The 23224-nt window shown below is 42.0% G+C and overlaps 1 protein-coding gene across 2 annotated transcripts; it reads left to right on the top strand.

The window, feature by feature from the left end:
- The first annotated feature begins 305 nt into the window (after window positions 1-305).
- On the top strand, window positions 306-22045 carry xpnpep1 (X-prolyl aminopeptidase (aminopeptidase P) 1, soluble). 2 transcript variants are annotated; one of them, XM_027015409.2, is made up of 21 exons: window positions 306-421; window positions 899-923; window positions 1647-1771; window positions 2574-2637; window positions 3518-3622; window positions 4029-4121; window positions 4460-4603; window positions 5049-5144; window positions 5471-5552; window positions 6041-6251; window positions 17109-17198; window positions 17381-17431; window positions 18213-18271; window positions 18908-18985; window positions 19255-19326; window positions 19737-19797; window positions 20235-20304; window positions 20466-20639; window positions 20879-20955; window positions 21141-21239; window positions 21679-22045. In XM_027015409.2, exons 3-21 carry the CDS (start codon window positions 1655-1657, stop codon window positions 21796-21798), a joined length of 1863 nt encoding a protein of 620 aa, XP_026871210.2. In that variant the 5' UTR covers window positions 306-421; window positions 899-923; window positions 1647-1654; the 3' UTR covers window positions 21799-22045. The 2 variants fall into 2 exon arrangements, with proteins under 2 accessions (XP_026871210.2, XP_026871209.2); XM_027015408.2 differs by lacking the exon at window positions 899-923.
- Window positions 22046-23224: the final 1179 nt, after the last annotated feature.

Raw genomic sequence — 23224 nt, forward strand, 5'->3', positions numbered from 1 at the left:
TATTATTATTATTATTATTATTATTATAGCAGTGCAATATCCTTTAACTACTCGTGTACTCATAAACCCTCATGTACTGTACCTGGTTGAAATGAACTGCTGTGTACTTCTCTACGGAATCGTTGTATGTTCTGTGAAAAGTAGCCTTTGCTTTGAAAGCTTTCACGTAGCTGGCTGAGATTAATGGCCTTGATGGCAAATCAGCGTATATGCAGGCCCACCGTGAATGCTGAAGCGCGTGGCGTCCGAGTTTACCAAATAAAGGAAGGCGAGTCTCGCGCGCTAGACTTGACTGGACTCACGAGTTGATCATGTGACGCTGTACGTCAACCACGTAATGGCAGCCTCTTGTTTTCTAAATTAACACAAGGAACGGTGGAGTTTACTTTTCACTAATAATATCCGTGGTCGCATCTCGAAGGTAACTGGCGATATCTTTAGCGTTACTTTATCACATCACGTAGTCTCTACTGACAAATGGAGACTTTGCGTCGGGCCTGGGCGCTATCTGGCGTGCTGGACGTGTGCATGTTTTGCTAGCTTGTCTTTAGCAGAGTGGCTAGCGCCAGCTGCGCCTAATATTATGTGGCCAGACCGCGTGTTAGGAACAGTGCTGCAATTTTGTGATTGTTTTGTGAGCTTTCTTTTTGCAGGCAACAGTTTCGCAAAGCAAAACGGCGAATGTTTTAAAAACAAAGTTCTTTGAAAACCATCCAGTATCAGGTTAACGATAAAAGGATTTTGCCACACCTCCAAGCACAACTCCTTGTAGCCAGCTAGTAGTTTGTGTTCTACTACGTGTATGTTAGCTATACATGTAGTAGCGTGTACTAAATTTAGTTGATGTCGAATAATGAGGCGATTAATTTGACAGCTTGGTTGTTTTCCCTTTGTGGAGCATCGTGCAAGAATCCAGCCAATCGGTGAGCACGACTGTGTTTCCGTTGATTTGATTGGACAGTACAGTGGCCTAAAAGTCATTCACACGTTGTGTAATGAACAGTGTTTTGATGACAAACATTTCCCTTAATTGTTCATACTTATCGTCTATACACGGGTCTTCACATTTGACTCAGGTTATAATAAACTCTTAAACAAAAAAAGGCCATTTATAAAAAAGAATATTCTTTGTCAGCTCAGCTGATATACAGTTAATGCAACTATCAGCATCATTTTGAAGTGGAACTGAAGTGTTTGATGAACTACCAGTAGTCAATGTTTAACTGGAGGGTAGTGTCAGTTTTATGAAAGTTAAAGGTTCCATATCAGGGCACAGTCCAACTTGGAGACCTATGTTACCTGACAGGTATTGAATCTGAGAGAGAGGAGGAAATGAGTTCAGGTAATGTTTGTAATTTTTTAGCTTGGTGAGTAATTTCCAGGCTTTTGCATTAATTATAATTGTGTTTGGGTTGTTTATTCAGTTCCGCAACAGTGGTATTATTGTAATAAGACAGGCTACCATGAATGTCAGTGACAATCAGGTTAGCATGATTTAATTTGCATTTAGTGGTGTTAGGGTTTTTTTGGTTGAAGTGCTCATTTAAAGCGTGTGTTTGTAGGGGGGTTGTGTTGTTTTTGTTCTGCTGTGTGTGCATGTTGTCTTTGTTGTAATGTGTACTGAACGTGTGCTGTGTGTGTGGCAGAAGCTGGAATGTCCCCCAAGATCACGGTGGAGCTGCTGAGGAAGCTGAGGCAGGTGATGAAGGGCAGCAAGTATGTCGCTGAGCCCATCCAGGCTTACATCATCCCTTCAGGCGACGCCCACCAGGTGAGAGCCCTGAAGCACAACCTGCAGCAAGACGGTGACGTGACAGAAACTAGTAATACATCAGCCCATTTAGTTCTGCATGGACAGTTGCATGGAATATTAATTAAACTCAGGACAACAACAAAAAATTGTCGTGGCAGCTGAAAATCATTAAAGTGTCCACAGTGGAATGAACTGAAAAGCAGAGAATTCCACACTCATATCATCTAATGGAAGAAAACAGGATTTATGATTGGCCAAATCTGCCTGTGCCACAAAGGTGCACAACGCCAAACTGCATGGATCTTTTATATGGTGTCTGAGAAACCCTGGAGTGCAGTTTAGCCCCACCCCCTCAGTAACGAGAAACATGGAGTCATGTTTTAGACCCCCATGCGGCATCCTCTGATCTAGGATCAGTTTTAGCTTATGATATGTTGCATATTAACGTTTATAAAGGAATACGAGTGTAACAGTCATTGGATATTTAATAAGAGTTATCATCTTTCCCTACATACTATTGCTCACTAGTTTGGAATCCTCAAATGAATACAAATTCTCTCTTTCTCTTATTTCTACTTCTCAAAGAAATAATATTTGATTGCAAAGTTTATAATGGTACTGTAATTTCACCCCAAAACAAACAAATAATTAATAGAACATTTTTTAAATGTAAGGAAGAACCTGATCTTGAACTGGAACTCACACTGAGAGACACAAAAAATACACATGTAAAGGTGTAAAAATGTGGATGATGTAATCCATCTTTTCTGCAGACGCTTTCTTCATCGCATGTGTCTATGTTCTCTCGTGTCCTGCGCAGAGTGAATACATCGCTCCCTGTGACTGCAGACGGGAGTTCATCTGCGGTTTCAACGGCTCGGCGGGTAGGGAGTGATGTGTGCACGCCAAGAGTTTCCTGTCCGCTGTGCTACACTCAGACCCAGGTGTCCACGGGTTCAACTTGCAGAGGCTGATTGGACGACGACGTCTTCCGCTGTAGTGCTTTGACGTGTTGGGCTACCATGTTAAAACTGCACAAAATTAGCAGGGAGTTTGGGGGTAGTCAGGTTTTACGCACACACACACACACACACACACACACACACACACGCACGCATGCACGCATGCAATAGGATGAACAGATGTGTTACGTGACACTGACACCTGACAACAAAGTATTACTTAACATAATCCAGACATGGAACATGACAGTGGAACTGTGTTACACACACCTCATGTGACTCAGTTTATAAGGCCATAAATGAGATTGTTAGACTCGGGTAGATTTAAATATGGGACTGCATGCACGTCAGGTTTTGCAATGCCTTATATGTGGTGTGTGGTCACACACATAGAGCAGCACAAAGCTATACACACCTCTGGAAACTTGACTGCATGGGTTTTACTAGAGTTCCCCTGCACAGTACAGTTTAGTGTCTTCCATGGTCAAACATTCTTGAGTGCAAGTGTTCAAGTGCATGTGCAAAATCAAGTGTGCTATAACACTGAAAACGTAGGCCTGGGTTTATGGAAAAGCCATTTGGCTTGGTTTTAGTTTCGTTCGTAGTCATGTGGACAGACGTGTGTGTGGGTGGGGGGGTGTGAAGGGGTGTGTGTGTGGGGGGGTGTGTGTGTGTGTGTGTGTGGGGGGGGGTGTGTGTGTGGGGGGGGGAGGTGTGTGTGTGTGTGGGTGTGTGTGTGTGGGTGGGTGGGTGTGGGTGTCTGTCTTATTTACGTCTTTCCGTGTATGCTGGCTGCTTTTAGGCACTGCTATTGTGACAGAGCAACATGCAGCCATGTGGACGGATGGGCGGTACTTCCTACAGGCCAGCCAACAGATGGACAACAACTGGACTCTAATGAAAATGGGTATAATTAACCTTAAACCCCCAAACTGTGATTGGTGAAGCTCCATTAGCATCATCAAGTTTGTGGTTCTATTTGATGTCAGTTCCTTTCACATGCCAAAGGGGCCCACTGGAAACATTCTCATGACATTATTTATGCTGCCTCCACCATTTGTAATGTCTTCAAAGTGTGTTCAGTACAGGTCACCATCTGTTGGTCCTTGAATCCTTTTGGCATAATGCCATGACTCCATCAGGTGGCTGGGTGACCACTTTGTAATTCTGAAATCACCGCACTTGGCTTTCCAGACGTTCCCACACACAGTCTGATCTTCCTAATGTGTCTCTGTTAACGTGAATCTGCATGTTCTAAAGCTTCTAAAAAAGTCCTTAAAAGAGTATTATTGTTTTGGCCTGCCCATGTCCAGGTCTGAAGGAGACTCTGTCCCAGGAAGACTGGCTCATCAGCGTCCTGCCAGAAAACTCCAAAGTGGGGGTCGACCCCTGGATCATTGCTGCCGGTCAGTATCATGTTGGTTAGAGTATGAAAGACAGCTGATCTAAGTTGATCTAAGTTTATAATTGTTATTTTTTTAATTACATTTTTAACTATGTTAAAATGACCAGGAAAGTGTACTTTCAAACTCTCACTTTACAGTTGGTTGTGACTACTTTGTGACTGGACAGAAACATTTCTATCTGCAGTTTCCTTCCAGGATCAATAACGTTTTAACTATCTATCTGTCTATCTTGGTTAACTATACACGTCATGCTCCATTAGAATCCTTAAATGACAAATCTGATCAATTTACCATCTTTTGTAAATTGCTGTGTTGATGCTGGTGTTGCTGTGTTTCAGACCAGTGGAAGACCCTGGCGAAGGCCCTAAGCAGTGCTGGCCACTCACTTGTCGCTGTTCAACAGAATCTCATTGATGCTATCTGGGAGGATCGCCCTGCCAGACCCAGCACACAGCTCAGTGCCCTGGGACTAAAATACACTGGTCAGTATACACACACACACACACACACACACACACACACACACACAGAGTCAGTATTGCTGTTCAATATAATCTCTTTATAACATATCACACACATTCATTGTCCTCACTCAGAAAACACTCATACTTTTAGTGAGCTGGAGATTTACTGATCAGTATACATGCACACATTTTTACACTTTCATACATGGGATGAGAGGAATTCATAAGTTAGCTAATTTACCATTTAAACCTAAACTTAAATTCACATTCACTGTGGGTTCCTCTTGCTGAAGTGAAATCAGCTATTATACCAATGAAAAAGCAGACTTCCACTTTTGAACTTAGACCTGAGGTCCTTAAACATGAATGTATTAAAGTAGCAGAAGTGTGTAGACAAGGTTTTTAGTAGTGGAATGATGTTACTAGTGTAAGGTGTGTGTGCATGTGCCTCTGTGACGCGCAGGTCTGCGCTGGCAGGATAAAGTCATGCAGCTGAGGGCCAAGATGGCAGAAAGGAAGATCTCCTGGTTTGTGGTGACGGCCCTGGACGAGGTCGCATGTGTGTATCAGGAGTCTTCACTTTGTGTGTGTGTGTGTGTGTGTGTGTGTGCGTACATGACCCATCTCTTAGTTCCTATTACCTGCTAATTACATGCAGTTAAAAGCTCTTATGGTAGATTAGCATGTGTGTTATTTTGATGGTGTTACTGGGTCAACATTTATTTTTTTTCTTTTCATTTCCAGTGGGCAAGATAATGATAAGTTATGCTTCAACTGGGGGAGGGGTCAGTCTTCATAGAGGAAGGGTTTATCATGAAGCACTCGATTTTCTGCTGTGCCATTGGTTTAAACTTTGTAAAAGTTTCGATCTTTCCTTCTCTGTAGGGCTTTTTAATCTGCGAGGCTCTGATATCGAGTACAACCCTGTGTTCTTCGCCTACGCCATCATTGGCATGAACAGCATACGGTAACGCCCCCCCCCGGCTATATCAAATCATAAATTATAATGAATAATAAAACTTCAAAACTTTGCACTTAGTAAGCATTAGCGTTGAGGTTAAAGTTAATCATTCACAGGGTGATAAATCCAATTTAACATGGAGGTCAATATTGATTGCATGAAATTCAGAACATGATTTTAAACATGTGGATCCTATTCTAGTTGCCTTTTCCCCATACTTGTATGTTCCTGTATGTTAGAATCTGGTGTCCTGTACTGTGTTTCTGTCTCTTTAAAATTGTATTCAGTGGCGCCGAAAAGATAAATAAATGACATCCATAACCCAGTTGTTTACGGTGAAAAGCTAAATCTGATGTCTGCTTATAAATGCACTGGTGGTGACTTTGCTGTATTGTATAAACATACCTGATGATGATGATCATTATTAGAAATGGCTTTTTGGTAATGAAATGGCCTAAGGATGGCTGTTGCTGGTTTCCATGGTGATTACTCAGGTTGTTTTTGGACGAGAAACGCACGGCGGACCCGGTGGTGCGGGACCACCTGGTGCTGACTGAACCCAGCAAGGCGGAGCTGCATGTGGAGTGCCTCCCCTACCAGCGTGTGCACGACGAGCTGCAGGCCGTCTGCTCCACACTCGGGCCCAAAGACAAGGTGTGGATCTGCGACAAAGCCAGCTGCGCCCTCACCCAGGCCATCCCCAAGGTGAGTGGGAGGGGTGCCCGCCTACTGGAAGGGGCGGGGAAAGTTGTGAGCGAAGGTAGGTCATACAGCCACATTCCATTTCTAAATTGAGAGAGGAAAACTACATTTTCCATGAGTGTGATTTAAAAAAAAAAACAACAAAAAAACACCAGGTTCTGCTGATCTACTGAAAGAGGTTTGGCAACAATGAGTGTCGTTCCTAGATCTTCCCAAGTTCAAGACTGTTTACTTAATACACACTAAATAGAGATAAAGATGCAGACTCTGGAATTAAGTGAAGAGAATAGCTGGTCCCGTCTTTATTCTGAGCTCAATGTTACAAACCAGGCATTGTCTGGAGAATGTCCAACAGTGTCAGGTGGGCTCACCTTTTTTATACATTTTCTTCAAGGAGACTTTCATAACCATTTTATTTTTTCATAATACTTGTCCAGGTTCCACTCTTGCTCTCCAAATCATACATTATTCAATGTATGCAAATTGATATTCAAGACTTACACCAACCGGTTCTTGGTACCAGTTATGTTCAACCTGAACTACTGTTTTTTTTTTTAAAAGGCGATCCTATTCTATATCACCGGATGCCCATATTGGTTCTTCTGGTGCTAAGCCAGAATGTCCCATCCTTGAACCCAAGCTCCCCCTTGACTGAGGCCCCTAGAGGCTTGTCAAAGAGACCTCCTGAGGATTTACACTGACACCTATAGAGGCCTTTCCTGCGTGCAACCTGTTTATTTTAAACCATCCATATTTTTCTGCTTACAGTATCATTTTATTACCTCATGAGTCAGGAGACTGTATTGATCTTCAAATTCTCTATGTTTATTTGCAAGTGTAGCCTAAAACCTAGTCTCAGACTCTATAACATGCCCAAAATGAAGGATGAATATTGTCACTAGTGTCACAGAACGGTTTGCGCAAACTGTCCCCAAAATAAACATTTCTGTAGATATTTTGTGATCTGCTTCCAATCAGTAACTTGGTGACATTTGTGTCTAATCCATGTATTAAAAGCTCTCTGTCCTTTATCAGTATCTGTACTATTACCACAAAAACCTTCCAGTACTCTGTTAGCTCCCTGCTGTCTAAAACATCAAGTACAGGTCTTGCTATGGCAACGGCATTCGTAGTATATAGCCAGTACAGTTGTTTTATTCTTTGCATGAGATCAAGCAAACCAAGGCCGGTTTCTCTGAGATGGTTGAATACATTGAATATTTTATCAAAAGTGTTGGCATTTAAGGGAACATTTTCCAACTTGGTTTCCTTGATGCTGTGGTTCCTTAATATTTCCCAGTATACAAATATGTTGTTTAATACACCGTAAGTAGAAATAAAGATGCAGACTCAGGAATTAATTGAAGAGAATAGCATGTCCAGTATTTTATTGTTTAGCTCAATGTTACACACAAACGAAGAACGGAAGAACCAATATGGGCATCTGGAGGTATGAAATAGTACCGCCTTTAAAAAAAAAAAAAAAAAAAAAAAAAAAAAAGTAGTAGTTCAGATCGAACATAATAGTACTGTAATAGGATAGCGAGGGGAGATCAAACGGAGGACGATTCCGATAGTAATTATGCCAATAAGGGAAATTAAGCATCTTGACGTGCTCCCAATTATGGCATTCAATGTGTCTCTCTACTTGCATTCCAACGCCCCTCCTTATATTTAATCTTCGCCCCTTAGACCAAACCATTCTAGATATCTAATTTATTAAATTTATCTCCCTTATAATTCCAAAAAAAGGCCATCATTTTAAAACATTTTCCCAATGTTTATAACTACACATATTCAAACACAGTTTATTACTACACACATTCAAACACAGAGCCATTAATCACAATTTTATCCTCCCCCTTTCTTTTTGGAAAATTACCTCCAATAACATGAACCAAAACTACAACTCCCTCAATTCTGGGCACGACTCTTAACTCGTCCCCTTGCAACCCCTAAACAAAACAGAGGTACATGCTTTGAACCCAAACTCCTGTTACCTTATCACAATAAATCTATCTATATCTACACATATACATTAACTCTAGTAGTTATCTACACAGTCATTTGGCCACCCCGAACAATGTAAGACAATTACAATAACTTTGCAAAACTCCAGCAACCGGCAAGTTTGTTCCCTCTAATTGCGGTGTAATTAAAATAAGTCTTTCAACTCCCTATATTGTCCGCGTTATCCCTCTAATATTCGGCTCTACTGTTTGTCCATATGGACCGGGCCGGTGTCCTGTTACAGGTACCAAGAACCGGTTGGTGTAAGTATTGAATGTAAATTTGCATACATTGAATAATGTATGATTCGGACACAATAGTGGAAACCTGGAAAAGTATTATGAAAAAATAAAAATGGTTCTGTAAGGGTCCTTGAAGAAAATGTATAAAAGATGTGCCCACAACCCTATAGAGCTAGGAAGCCTTTCACAAATAAAGATATAATATCACATACAAGGCTAAAATTACGAACTAAACACAGTTAGTAACATCAAAATGTTTCAGTCTGTGTCTCGCGTGTAGCTGCAGATACTACTTCCCAAGGCAATGAAGCTGAGATGGTTAGTTTTGGATATCCAGTATACATCCGAGACGATATGGATTGATCAACTGCCCTAACGATCAAACCCCTAACACAAGGAACAACCCAACATCCGCATAATGCCAGCAAAGCAACTCCCACTACTACACTGGTCAGGGGCGGACATAATTAGGGTTGTTTCCATCTGCCAAACAATGAGTCAAACCATCCAGTGACACTTGTCAACACCTGAGTTCTCAGCTAATTTATGTCTCAGGGATTCCTATTTGGATAAAGCTGTCGTTATGAAGCTATTGGGGGCTGTGTTATTTGGAATGAATGCACAGCAGGATTCACCAAACACCACAAACACCTCCCTTTTCTAACTTATCTAACACCCCCCGATTCTGCCAGGTCATTAATGAAGTAGCCTGTAGTTCTTCAGCTACAGCTGATAATGCATCATGAGTGTAATCAATAAAACGTTGTTGGTTATAATATTTCATTTATCCAATCAACATTTTTGTTTATAGTAACCCACCAGAAATGCATGAATTCAGATCCTGCAACAACTTGATTTCTAGCCTTAAATTAATCTGGAAACCCCCCCTAGGAACTCCAATGGCATCATGGTGCACTTTTTAATCATCGAAAGTTCCTGGTACCATGGCACGTTTTTAAATGCGATGATGGTTATGATGAATATAATGACAGGGTTCTGTTAATGCGGACTCTGGTACTGGAACCATGGAGACTGGCACAATTAACATGACTCGGGCACATAAGTCTGTCCATTTGGCTGCCAAGAAAACAGTCTTTTCCGCCCGCATACCCCATAAACGTCTGGCATAGCTATGCCGTCATAGCTCTGGGTGGCTTGGGCATGGTTGGGCAACGTCAAGTATACAAAACTGCCATCGGAACTGTGAAACATAATAACCAGAACCAAGACTGTGGGCATGATCCACAATCCAAATTCTTCCACACATCCCTGAAAAATGTCACATTTTTGGACCAATTCCCCCTTTACAGTAAAATCAATCTGGAAATATTGTAGTGTTAAGCTACACTGACTTTATCTCAGTTTCATTACCCCCTACAGGTAATGATGTGGGATGGGCAAAAAGATACTATTATAGCTATTTAAGAAGTGCTTACATTCTGCCCTACATATTGAAGCATAACGGACGCAGCCTTTGCACATCAGACACCAGAAGGCACACGGTTGCCCTCTAACACATGTAGTGGAGTTGAAAGGAAAAGGCCTTATGGTCGGTTTAATCTTCCCATTAGCACACACTATGCAGCTGTCTTTTGTAATGGTACGGGCAGTACAACTAACATGAGACAACCACACATTATCTGAATGTTTGGACGCAGTATACACCTTCTGTTCTCGCAAAGTTGCAAGCAGGTTTTGCATTACTGAGGCGACACTACGTTTGCGACATACGCACCTTGCGTATGGTTGATGTAGAGCATCTGTGTGATTCAAGCCCTCTGCATTTGTGCATTAGCATTAGCATGATATCACAATCAACTGAGTTCCATCTATGTGAAAACCAAATAGTACTAACAGTACAAAAAAAGAACAAATAAACACAGTATAAAGTTCATACCCCTTTGCCCATGCAGTCCAGGAATGTTTACAGGACTCCACATAGTTGACTCGCAGTTCTGGATGATCCAGTCATGCAATAACAACTGGATATCCAACAGGGACAGTGTAGGTGGCACTTGGCTCACGCCCTTACTATGTCATCTGCGCTGGAGTCTTAATGACTGTTTACCAGCCGTGGTCAAGACTCTTGATCAGAATCCTCGCTGTCTTTAGGTGGCCTCTCAGGTGGTGTCTGTAGCGTGCCACTGAGTCCATGGCCTGGAAGTTCCTGCCTCAGCAGCTTGATCGTCTAGTCCACTGGCAGTTGCAGGAGCTTGTGGTGTGTCTGTCTGCTGCGCTGGCTTCAATAAATCCAGAGACGATTCAGATGAATCCACACTTTACGTCCCTCCACTTTGACAGCAGTGGGTGTTGCTAAAACCACTTTATAAGGTCCTTCACGTCTGGGTTCCTGCCAACTTTTTTGAAAGTTTTCACATACACAGTCACCTGGTAGTGTTTCTTTCAGTCTTTCTGCAATTTCTTAATTACATCCCTCAGTTGCACCATTTACTTGTGTAAAGATTTCCTTGTGCATTTTTGTTACACACTTAACATATTCCCCCAGTTCACCTTGCAGTTGTTCTAGGTTAGGTCCTTTAGTTGGTCCCCTTTAAATAAGTAACAGGCATGGGGTGTCCCGTTTGCATCTCATGTGGCCTGAGATTATTATGATTAGTGGTCATTCTCATACTCATTAAAGCTAAGGGCAAGGCATTTAACCAATTAATTGCTATCTGCACATAACTTTTTAACATAAATTTAATTTTTAAAATGCCATTTTGCCATTCAACTACACCATTATTAAGGATGATGGACACATCCTAGCCTACGCCTTACACTAAGTGTTTGTGTTATAATATTGATCACTCTATTAACAGTGTTGACCATTGTCTGAGCTAATTTTATCAGGAATACCAAATCTGGGTATGACCTCTTGTATTAGAACCTTAGCTGCTGATATTGAGTCTTCTTTCGCTGTTGCTTGTACTTCTACCCAATGGCTGAATACATCTACTACTGCAAAAATATATCTGAACTTCCCAGTAGGTTTTACAGTGTCTACTATAGTCCATCACTGTGTCTAAACAGACCATCTGGGACGGGAATATGCCCTAATGGTGCAGTTAATGGCTTTCTTTAATTATATTCAATGCATACTGTACAGTTATTTAAACAATGGTCCATCATTGGGACTAAATCCACCGATCTTTAACTTTCTTCATCACCTCCTTCCTGTGTACGTGTGTTGGTCCATGAGCATCATGTATCAGTATGTTTATTAAAGTTAATGGAGCTACATAGTTACTTGTTTGCTAAGTGACAAGCAGTTGTTAATGCTTTTATCTCTGCTAGCTGCGCTGAGCAGGACTGTGGGACAGTTGTCTTAAAAATAGTCTCATCAGGATCACTATCAGGTTTACTATATATATATATATATATATATATATATATATATATATATATATATATATATATATATATATATATATATATATATTAATAAAAGTAATATAAAATTACTGAATATTCCGCTAAATTACCCTCTGGTCCTTTGAAGCAATAACCATCTACACACAACCTGATCATTATATGGTAATGGTTCACTAATCAAGTCCTGCCTTGGTTTCAAAGAACCACTAGTTTCAGTTTCACAATTATGTGCTGTGCCCTCATCTGGAGTAATCATTCTTTCTGCTTGATTCACTCTTGTACATCTACATATTGTTACCTCAGGTGCTGATAAAATAACATCATACCCTGTCTGTCTAGCACTGGTGATGACAAATGAAGGGGACGTTATTAATGCATGTAGCGCATGGCTAATAAATAATTCAACTTTGTCCCGTAGTTATAGATGTTGCTTTCTTATAAGCATAGGCTGCTGCACTCTGATAGCATGGCGGCAGAATCGATTTTCCCTCCATGCACTCTTCCCAGGTCACTTCATACTCTTCATGAATACCGTTTGGATCATAGAGTAGTGTACAGTGCACGTTGTCAGTCACTTCTTCGCTCTCTGGTCTTATACCCTGTCTCCATCGTTTCCGTGTAGTGATGTCATTCTGTAAGTTTGGTTCCTTTAGTTTCAGCCAATACACTGTTGGACTGGGTAACTTTGAATCTTCCTTTACTGCAGTCAATATCATTTGACATGCTTTAGTTGGGAAATGTACTATCTACCATCCAGAGTACATTTAATAGCTGCTTTTAATTTACACAATGCAGGACTCTGAGTACAACAACGGCATTGTTATCTTTTGTGTCCCTATGGTCAGCTCTAATGGTTCTGTAAATTTCACTGTTTGTTTTCCCAAAGAACCCTTGTTTGTTTGCATTTTTTGCACTGAGAGGGGTAGGTGAGTACCTTCTTGTCTGATTTCTGAGTGGGTGGCTCCTGCGTCTACCAGGAAAGATTCTGCTGACCGTTAATTGAAACTTGCACTTTGGGCTCCCCTACAGCTGAGGTTGAGGGTACCAATTGCAAATGCTCCCACCTTGGATCCTCTGGGCCTCCTCAGAACCTTTCCCTATTCGGGCAGTCACGGCTTGCGTGTCCCGCTTGTCCATATGGCCAGCAGTGTATTATTCTCTGACCCTGTTGTACTTCTGATACCTGTTGGTCTTTGTTGCTTCCATCTTGATGGGCACCTACATTTGGGACACCAAGCAGTCTTTGCAGTCCTCCTCATCCTCTGCCTCTTCCTCCTCCGTTCACATAAAGGTAATTGGAGGCACCAACAAAGCTGTAGCTGGGACAGAAACTGGAGCTGCGTGCACAATCTGTGGAGTAGTGTTCAGAACTAGAGCAGGTTGTGTGACTACTGTTCCCACTCCAGCTTGTGCTCTCTCTCACTCCTCTGTGTATCAAGAAAATGCTTACTGCGGTCCCCTGGTAAAACTAAAAACAGTTTTTAGTTTCTACTTACAATCACACAACTTTACATTTGCTGTGTATATACAACATTTATTCATGTGCATCATCTGCTGCATCTCTGCATGGGATCCAGTTTGTATAAACTTCTAATCTGATCCTGTTAGTTGTGGGACAAGTGTAAGCGTGATGCATTGTATGTTGAGTGCTACACAATCAGTGTTCATGTTCATTAATTACATCATAAGTATTGCATGTGCATGAGAACTTCTAGTTCTCGATTAGGTCTCAGTGTATCGTGTAATGGTTCTTTTTTCCCAGCATAGCGAAAAATCCCTTTTTCTAAGCACATGTCGATCCTCAAAGGACCATACAGAAGCTTCTCCTTTCACTCTATACCATAGCGTCTCTGTACTATGATAAACCTGCACCACACTCCCATGGTAACAAGCCATCTTTTGGTATCTTTCACTAGTTCACCATCACACCATATTTGAAACAATCTTCCTTCACCATCACCAGTATCAGGCCAGGTGAAAAAGTGCCGTATTCTCGACTCTACTTCCCACCGTGACCCAGCCTGTTTGAAATGATGCAGCATAACTGCCTCCAAATTAGGATCGGCTTTCAGCGTTTCTATCAGCTCATCCTCACAGCGTCTCACGTCTCTGACCAGCCAGATGCCTTTTGCGCTCTCTCATGTCCGCAATTTCTTTTCTTTCGGAAACACAAATATTGAGCAAAATCGCATTATATCGTCAGTTGTTCACATGCCAAGAAATCAAGACATTGTATCATTTAGCAGTTGCCTATTCACAAACCAGCTCTTTATTCCAGCCCAACTCTGTATGTACCTGGAGCTACTTCTCTCAGTAGACTCCTGCTTTCTTTACAGGTGACCGTGTCTAGCACTCGATGAATTAACTCTGTCCACCAACAGGGTGTCCAGCTCCTGTTCCCAATACACCTGGCTTGTCAGTTGCTACATATATTTCTAGTTCTCTACACTGTCTCCCATCATCAGGCACTGCCAGTTGTTCCAGTCCGACTGCTGCTCTTATCGGCACTGGGCTGGACAACAACTAATTGAGCACTGCGGACAGCAGATCCTGTTTCCAGACCCTCCTTATTCTTTTCCATAATTTAAGATGAGGAGAAACAGCCTCCACCTCATCCAAGTTATGCCACTCAGTCAGTTGATATAATTTAAGATTTATTAACTCTAGCGATCGCCAACACTCCACACCTGCCAAGTTTCTATATATTTTCTCAAGCTAAAAATGAGTTTGAACTCCGTGTCTCACACAAATCACTACCCACGATTACTTTAACCACAAATCTATTCCCTCAAACCCAAGTCCCTTCATTAAACCTGACCATCTATTAACTTGCTGACTTAGCCAGGGCTTATTTGAGTAAATTACATATTCACCCTTCTAACATTTCTTTTAACCACCACTCATACAGGTTACATTTATAAACCTGTAATATTTCCTCCTTACCTTCTCCTTTTGCTACTGCTGTAGTTTGTACGCACCCCATTGCCATAACTGTCTCCGTCAAAGTTTTATAATTAATCTTACCCTTTGAATTTATACATCGTATCTATCATTTATTTTTGATCTCTGAAACGTTAGTATTTTTGTGTACGCTTTTATGATTAGATGCTATTAATCATGTCTAGATGGATCTACATACCCAGTCATACCCTTATACCCTTTAGTTTATCATTTGTTATTAAACCAGTTTTTGCTCACTATTTCCTTTTATAGTAAGTTTTTGTGAAACTATTTTTGATTGTTTTTTTGTTTATATATATATATATTTTTTTTTATCAGCCAATTCTCACTCCCTCAGCTCCCAGTCTGCACCCTTAAGACCCCCAGTACCCAACTACAATACTCTGTGGACAAGGTCTGAATACCACCTATGCAGAGTTTTTTAACAGGTATTCTGCTTACCTTTTCATAGTGTGCGCGTGTGGATTCGGACCCCGGTCACAGAACAATGCAGCTCTGGGTTGTCTGTCAGCTGGTGTTTTGTCCTGCTGACGGCGTGAGTCCGCTGCCAATTGATCCCCGTGGTACAGGCCACCAATTAATGTGGTTCCTTAATTTTTTCCCCAAGTTTCCAACAGTTTACTCAGTACACACTAAATAGAAATAAAGATGCAGACTCAGGAATTAATTGAAGAGAATTCAATATTTTATTGTTGAGCTCAATGTTGCACACAAATTACAGTCCAGAATATGTCTAACGGTCTCAGGTGGGCATAAACTTTTATACACTTTCTTCAAGGGCAGTTACATAACCACTTTTCTTTTTTCATGGTACTGTTCCAGATTTCCACTATTATGTCCAAATAATACATTATTTAACATATACAAATTGATATCAAACACGCTCACCAGTTGTTTTTTTTTTTTTTTTTTTTTTAAAGTGATCTCATTCAAACTACCTGGTGCCCATGGTGATAACATTGTTTCTTGCAGTGCCAGACTGTGATGTCCCAGCCTTAGACTGAGGCTTTTGACACAGAGGCCCTGTGAGGCCTCACACTGAAGCCCAGAGGCCTTTTTCTACTGAACCCAGTTTATTTTAAGCCATCCAAACTTTTCTGCTTACAATATCATTTTACTACCTCAGTGCCATCTTTGTTACTGTGCACCTCACTAGTCACATCTGAGAGAGCATCATTTTAGTGTCCTCTGATTCATGGTCACATTCATCCCCCTCTGATATAATACAGCTGACCAGTGTTCTGCTTCAGACAGTGTTCTGCTTCAGTTGAGGCACATACAGCCAAATCTGCATACAGTCTAGGCTGAGTCTCTGAGGCCTCTCACTTGACAGCATACTTAAGTCTTTTACCCTCATCTAGATTCCATGTGCCATCAGTGCTAAAGAACTTCAGAGGAAAAATAGCAAGTTCTCTCATGCAGGTGCTTTTTTTTTTTTTTTTTTAAATAACCTCATTTGAATTGAACTCGCCTCTAATTCACCTGTCTGTCTGTCTCTCAGCCAAACTGCTGGTTTTGTACTTAAAGGTTTAAAGGAATCATTCCCAGAATTCACTGTATCTCAGCCTTCATTAGTCATGATGAAGTAACAGGAAAACAAGCCAAACTATAACAACAAAATCGTGAAGCAACCGGTCTTCTCTCAGTCCCAGAGAATCCCTATACTGACTCTGTCTCTGTGGCTGACATTTGTCTTGATTCAGAATAATGGGTTTACCCTCCAGAGAGGTTTCAGTGTGCCATCCGGGTCACGGCACCAAGTTGTTAGAAACTGTGTTATGATGATTCAGGAGACTCGCCATCAAATTCAGCACCATAGCATGGAACAGAATCACAGAGGCGTTCAGAAGAATTATTGAAGAGATGAGCATAAACCTCAGGAGCAAATCTGTCAACATTAACATTTAACAATTTTAATCATAGAAGAACATTTAACATATAGGATATATAGGATGGGCATATTTAATTCCTACACTAACTCACCTGCTCCAGACTATGCTTGACTGAACTCTGGCTATGATTATGAATTCTTTATTTAGAGCCTGTTCAATTTCAACATATCCATATGAAATATAACAACAGATTTTGTGTATTCAGATTCTTTTATTTACATACGTCATGGCCATTCTTCTAGTAGCTAGGACTTTCCACAGTAGGCATATTTTATTAAACTTAATTTAGTTGCAGTAACATTAAGAACTGGTCTTTTAAAAACAGGGAAAGGGTTTTGAGGAGCCTGCTTCTTCATCTTGCCTGTGCTTGCCGTCTCTTTCAGATGCACAGAGCTCCCATCCCCTACACTCCTCTGTGCTTGGCGAAAGCAGTCAAAAACCCCACAGAGATACAGGGCATGCGGATGGCACACGTAAGCAGCCACATGCACACGCCCCCGCACGCATGCGATTACTACCACTGCTTTGTTATTCCAACTTCCAGCGGATTTTCCTGGCACAAGCTGTTTGCGTATTGACTTGAGCGGACTGACGTTCACGTGTTCTGTAACGTGACATTCATGTGTGCTCTGTCCTGTGCTGACTCCTGTTTCAGATCAAAGATGCTGTGGCGCTCTGTGAGCTCTTCACCTGGCTGGAAAAAGAGGTACATTAGACACCAATCTCCGTACCCTCAACAGTTAGTTACCCATGTACTTATAATAATAACTATTGTATTTCATTCATTCATTTTTATATATATATATATATATATATATATATATATATATATATATATATATATATATATATATATATATATATATATATATATATATATATATATATATATATACATATATATATATATATATATATATATACATATATATAAATGCTGTGTACTATAGTAAGAGGTAATAACTGTAGTAAGAGGTAATAAAGTGATAGTGTATTACACAAGGTTCCCAGAGAAACCTTTGGACATCATTGCAAGAAAAGTGCTTCTAGATACACAAACTGCTGTAATCAGCGAATCTGAGTAAACATGTATTGAAGACACGTAGCACACAAAAGTCGACGTTAAAACACCAAAATGTACAATGATGGGATCAGCAAGACTAAATCTTACTCGGTTACTGGCAAGACAACCAGCGTATCTTACGAAATGGATTGTGTCTTGAGATTAACAGTCGGTGTCCTGAAATGCTGGGGAAATATCAGGGCAGGGGCTTAATCCCATAGTTTGGGTGCACAGCAGTTGAGTATCTGTGTTTTAGATTCACTGCAGATGGCTGGGAGGGGTTTAATATAACTACTCTCTAACAGCACCATTACATTCACATCTAAAATCAACCATTTTAAAAAGTTCATGTTGGTGTGTGTTGGGATGCGTGCGCACATGTGTAGACTCTGTTGAGAACCCGTACTTGTTTATTGTTTTATAGATTCCAAAAGGCACAGTCACAGAGATATCGGCTGCAGATAGAGCAGAGGAACTCCGCAGGTGAGCTGTCACAACTCAGCTGTGCATCACATACGGGTGTCCTCGCAGGATGCCCGTCACCTGGGTTGTGTGGCACACACTGGTGAACTCACATCTGAGTGGTGTGTCACATGCTGGCTAAGGCCCATGTGTTACTCTTTCTCTAAAAACAATGGTGAATCACCACGGCTGCTGTCATACGTGAGGGTGTGTTTTCATTTAAGGGGACAATACCACTCAGACTTCAGCTGGACTGTGACTTTTAGAGAGGTCATAGTCAGTATGACACCTGAGTGCCCTTGGTATCTTGCCTGCTTTAATTAAGATGGAATAATCCACCTCAAAATACTAAAATGTTTAAAAGTGAACCTAAGACATTGGGACCTTTGAACTTTAAAGGCAGTGTTAGCAATTTTTACTCTGGATTTTAAGGCTAAATTTGAGATTTTTAGTTTGAGATGCTTTGAATTCTGCAAATAATTTAGGAAATACTTGCTCTTTACACACCAAGATGTATACTGTCCATAAATGTAGAGAACGATGTGAAAACCTAATCTAGAAGGATCTAGAGTTAGTTAGGTTCTGTTCGCCATGTCAAAGCAGAAACAAAATCAAACCCTCTGATAAAATAACCCTTTCACTCCTTTTTGCCTCCAGTCAGCAAAAGGACTTTGTTGGCCTCAGTTTTCCTACCATCTCCAGCGTTGGCCCAAACGGTGCCATCATCCACTATCGGTGAGCTCTCGTAATACTAATTCTACCCACATAGGCTAATCCTAGTCCTAGCCCAAATCACTTCAGCATTAGTACGCAGTCCAAGACTTAATCTGGCCTTAATCCACAAGAGGCACTTATATTTGAAGGATCTAAACTAGGATTACAGCCTTAACAATGGTCATAAATGATTAACCGATCCTGCCAAATTATAGGACCACTGTGCCCTTATACAGTGTTATATTGTAATGCTGTTTATATGGTAATTGTCTTCTTCCCTGTCATTTTAGGCCTCTTCCGGAGACCAACCGGACTCTGTCTCTTACCGAACTTTACCTTATTGACTCCGGGGCACAGTACAGGTATGCCCACGCCACTTCACCCACTCCGCGGGCACATTTTATCAAACATTTATTAGCATGTAGCACTACATAGTAAGGCCTCTTAATCCTCCGAAGAGTCTGATTAGCTTGGTATGGTACGGACACTCAACACGATGGTGCTGAATTCTCCAGACACCTGTTAAGTGTTGGCACGGCGTTCACACTTGGTTAATACGTTAGTGATTTGCCAAATGAAACCATCAGTTGTGTGCCAACAGGTCATCAGCAGGTTTTTTTTTCAGCGTCCTTGCGCTTAATAATACACCGGGTGATAATTTAGTGCTTATGAACACTTGCTCAGAAGAGCGTACGGCTTCTAGAACCGCTGGGCCGAGAGACGTCTTTTGCCTGTTGAGGTCCGTTCGACCGCTGCCATGTCTTGTTCACAGGGACGGGACGACAGACGTGACCCGCACCATGCACTTCGGGACTCCCACGGACTATGAGAAGGTAATCGGGCTGTTGTGTGCCCCACCCCTGGAGTGGGTGATGGACACAGTGGGTGGTGATCTCTCCCTTCTGTAAGATCACACAAGTTCAATTTCGAAACTTCCTTTTCCACTTAATTAGGGACAAGTGAACATATTCCTCACCATAGATAAACCAAAAGACTAGAGGTAGCATGTGTTGCGCTTTAACAACAAAATTGCTGATCCAAGATCAGTTATTGCCATTGAAATCAATGAAAGGATTCTAATGGAGGAACAGTATATTAGCTCTCTTTACTCTGAGACTTACCCCCTCCAACCAGAGAAACAGTTACCGACCGTTCACTAGAAGGCTCCCTGTCCTCTGGCTCCCTCTGCAGTAACATAAAGGTATTGCAGCAAGAGCATTGTTTTTGTTTTTTTTCCTAAGGCCTCTCCACTTCCTGCGCTTTGTTTCAGGAGTGCTTCACGTATGTTCTGAAGGGCCACATCGCCGTCAGCGCTGCAGTTTTTCCTAATGGAACCAAAGGTACGTGATCGCCACAGGCCTTCAGACAGTTGTTTGATCTGCTTTCCAAGAGCCGAACATGGTTGTAACTGTAGTCTGGACTAGCCTCGACTGGCTAGAGGGTCACAGCACTGCCCTCTTTGGTCTTAATCTCAACTGTGCGTGTGCGCGTGCGTGTGTAGGACACCTGCTCGACTCCTTCGCCCGGGCCGCCCTGTGGGACTCTGGGCTGGACTACTTGCACGGTACGGGTCACGGTGTGGGCTGTTTCCTCAATGTGCACGAGGGCCCGTGTGGAATCAGCTACAAGACCTTTGCCGACGAACCACTGGAGGCCGGCATGATACTGAGTGATGGTATGGAGACAACCATACACTTACACACACACACACACACACACACACACACACACACACACACAGCTGGCCACAGCTTTTGTACCTTTTGTCATTATATATACAAAGTTGGGATTAAACGTTTCTTGCTGTTATCATTTTACATCACTAGGTGGCATTATAACAATACCCATTCACTGCATTGATTTGAAGATGATGGGAAGATTTCGTGATCTTACTCTTTTGTGAACTGTGTTTAGAGCCTGGGTATTACGAGGACGGCTCCTTTGGCATTCGACTGGAAAACGTTGTTCTGGTTGTTCCCACAAAGCCTAAAGTAAGAACTCTATATAGCAACATCTGTGTCATTTGTATCCACAAACAAAAATGGAGTTTGGCATTTTTTAGGATTCCATCATGTTGTGGTTAGGAAAGCACATTTCCAGTTGCAGGGAATGTTTTTGGGAATGTCTTTGGTTTGTCATTAAAAGAGTGTCGTTATCCTTCCCCTCCTCCGCTCAGTATAACTACAGGAACAGGGGCAGTCTAACATTTGAGCCTATCACCCTGGTCCCCATACAGCTGAAGATGATCAGATCTGAGTTGCTTACACAGAAAGAGGTGGAAACACACACCAACACACTCGCCCAAACACACACCAATACATTTTCCTAAGTACAACACACTAAACCAACAAAACCTTCTTCCTCCCTATAAATACAGCATACTAGTAGTCACCCTCCCAACACAACAGTACAGCAAACTGCTTTATTTGCAAAAATCTGATTCACTGTTATATGCTTACAGCTAGTCACTTTATTAGTACAGATATAAAATAGCTTATAGCTGTATAAACTGGGATATACCTATAAAGAGCTGTAGTTCATGATTTAATAATTAAAACAATTTTAAGATTAACACTTATGTGAATTCCATTCACCTTCATTTAGATTTCTAGTAGGATCAGAAACTCTTCACATGTAAAATGACTTGTTTTAATCTAAAGGATAAATACCTGTTTAGTGAGTTAAAAACACTTCTCCTTTTTCTTCTCCTCCAGCGGGATTGGCTGAATGATTACCACAGAAAATGCCAAGAGATAATTGGAGCAGAGCTGGAGCGGCAGGGCAGGAAGGAGGCACTGGATTGGCTGATTAGGGAAACCCAGCCAATCATGTGAAAGTGTAGTTGGTGGTGGTTTTTTTTGTTTTGTTTTGTTTTTTAATTTAACCCAGTCCTAATCTTTGCAGTAAAGTGACTTTTTTGTCATTGTCTTATGAGGTTCTCTCCTTCTCTCACTCTTTTTCTTTCTCTTGCTCTCCCTTTTTCTGGTTCTCTAATCAGTATACTTCTCTTGATGCTTACTTTGTAAAGCAGATCCACATCACTTCTTTTATGATCCAATAAAACAAAGGTGAATAATGAAATGAGCTTTTTGCCATTGTTTACAACCCCACCCCCCCATCCCTGTCCTGTCTCAGATGGAACCTTCCAAACTGACTCTACAGCTGCATGCAGAATGCGGGTGGGTCCAGGATGACGCCACTGTCAGGATCATCGGGGGAATCTGGCAGCCTGGGCAGAGCATGAGGGGCGGAGGCGATGTCCTCCTCCCACCCAACAGGCAGGGGATTGCTGTAGTTGTAGTAGATGCTGGCGACGTCTCCGGGTGGCTCCTGTCACCGTAGCAACATCAGTATATTCCAGATGCTCCGCGGCCTCCTCACCACCACTAGCTCCTCCCCCACTCCGCCCGCCACAGCACTCTCGTACACGACCGCATGTTCACGCCACCTACAGGAGACGTGACATGAGGCAACAACACCCACTGCTTACTGCACACATACTGCACGTGTACAAAATAAATATTCACACACATCTGCTTTAAAAGACAGAATGCATTTAGTAATAAGCACTGCATAAAATAAACCACACGTGGGACGCTCCACCCGGGACCCACCACCCGAGGCTCTACGCCAGCCAGAATGAGGGCGAAGGAGCCTCCAAAGTGTACGATCCACTGTCCGACCTAGTAACAGGACGCAAGATGCTGGCAGGCAAACCAAACCCTGAGGGATGCATTCAAGCATCACCGGTCATACGCAGGAACATGTACAAGACATTTGAGCTGGACAGAGACTCCTGAGTCTGAATGGGAGGAACCCCAGAGAGTGGTGGAGAACAACAAAGCTGGGATCCTGTGGGACCTCCAGACCCGGACAGATAAACAAACAGTGTAGAAGCAGCTGGATGTCGTGATAGTGGGCAAGATGCAGAACACAGATGCAGGTAATGGATACGGATGTGGCAGCAGCTGGAAATGTCTAAAGGAATATGAGAATTTGGAATAAGCACCTGGGACTGAAGGAAGAAATGGAGAGATTGTGGAAGGTTAACGCCATGGATGTCCCAGTGGTGATGAGGGGGAACCTGGGGCCGTGACCCGTAAAGCAGGAGGAGTGGCTCCAACAGATCCCAGCCATGTCAACATCAATCTCAGTCCACACACACACCCACACACACACACACACACACACACACACACACACACGGCGGCAGTGGTACAGGGAAACAACATAACATAAACAATGAGATCAAACATAGCT

Source organism: Electrophorus electricus, chromosome 21 (assembly GCF_013358815.1).
Source record: "Electrophorus electricus isolate fEleEle1 chromosome 21, fEleEle1.pri, whole genome shotgun sequence".
NCBI classification, from domain to species: domain Eukaryota; kingdom Metazoa; phylum Chordata; class Actinopteri; order Gymnotiformes; family Gymnotidae; genus Electrophorus; species Electrophorus electricus.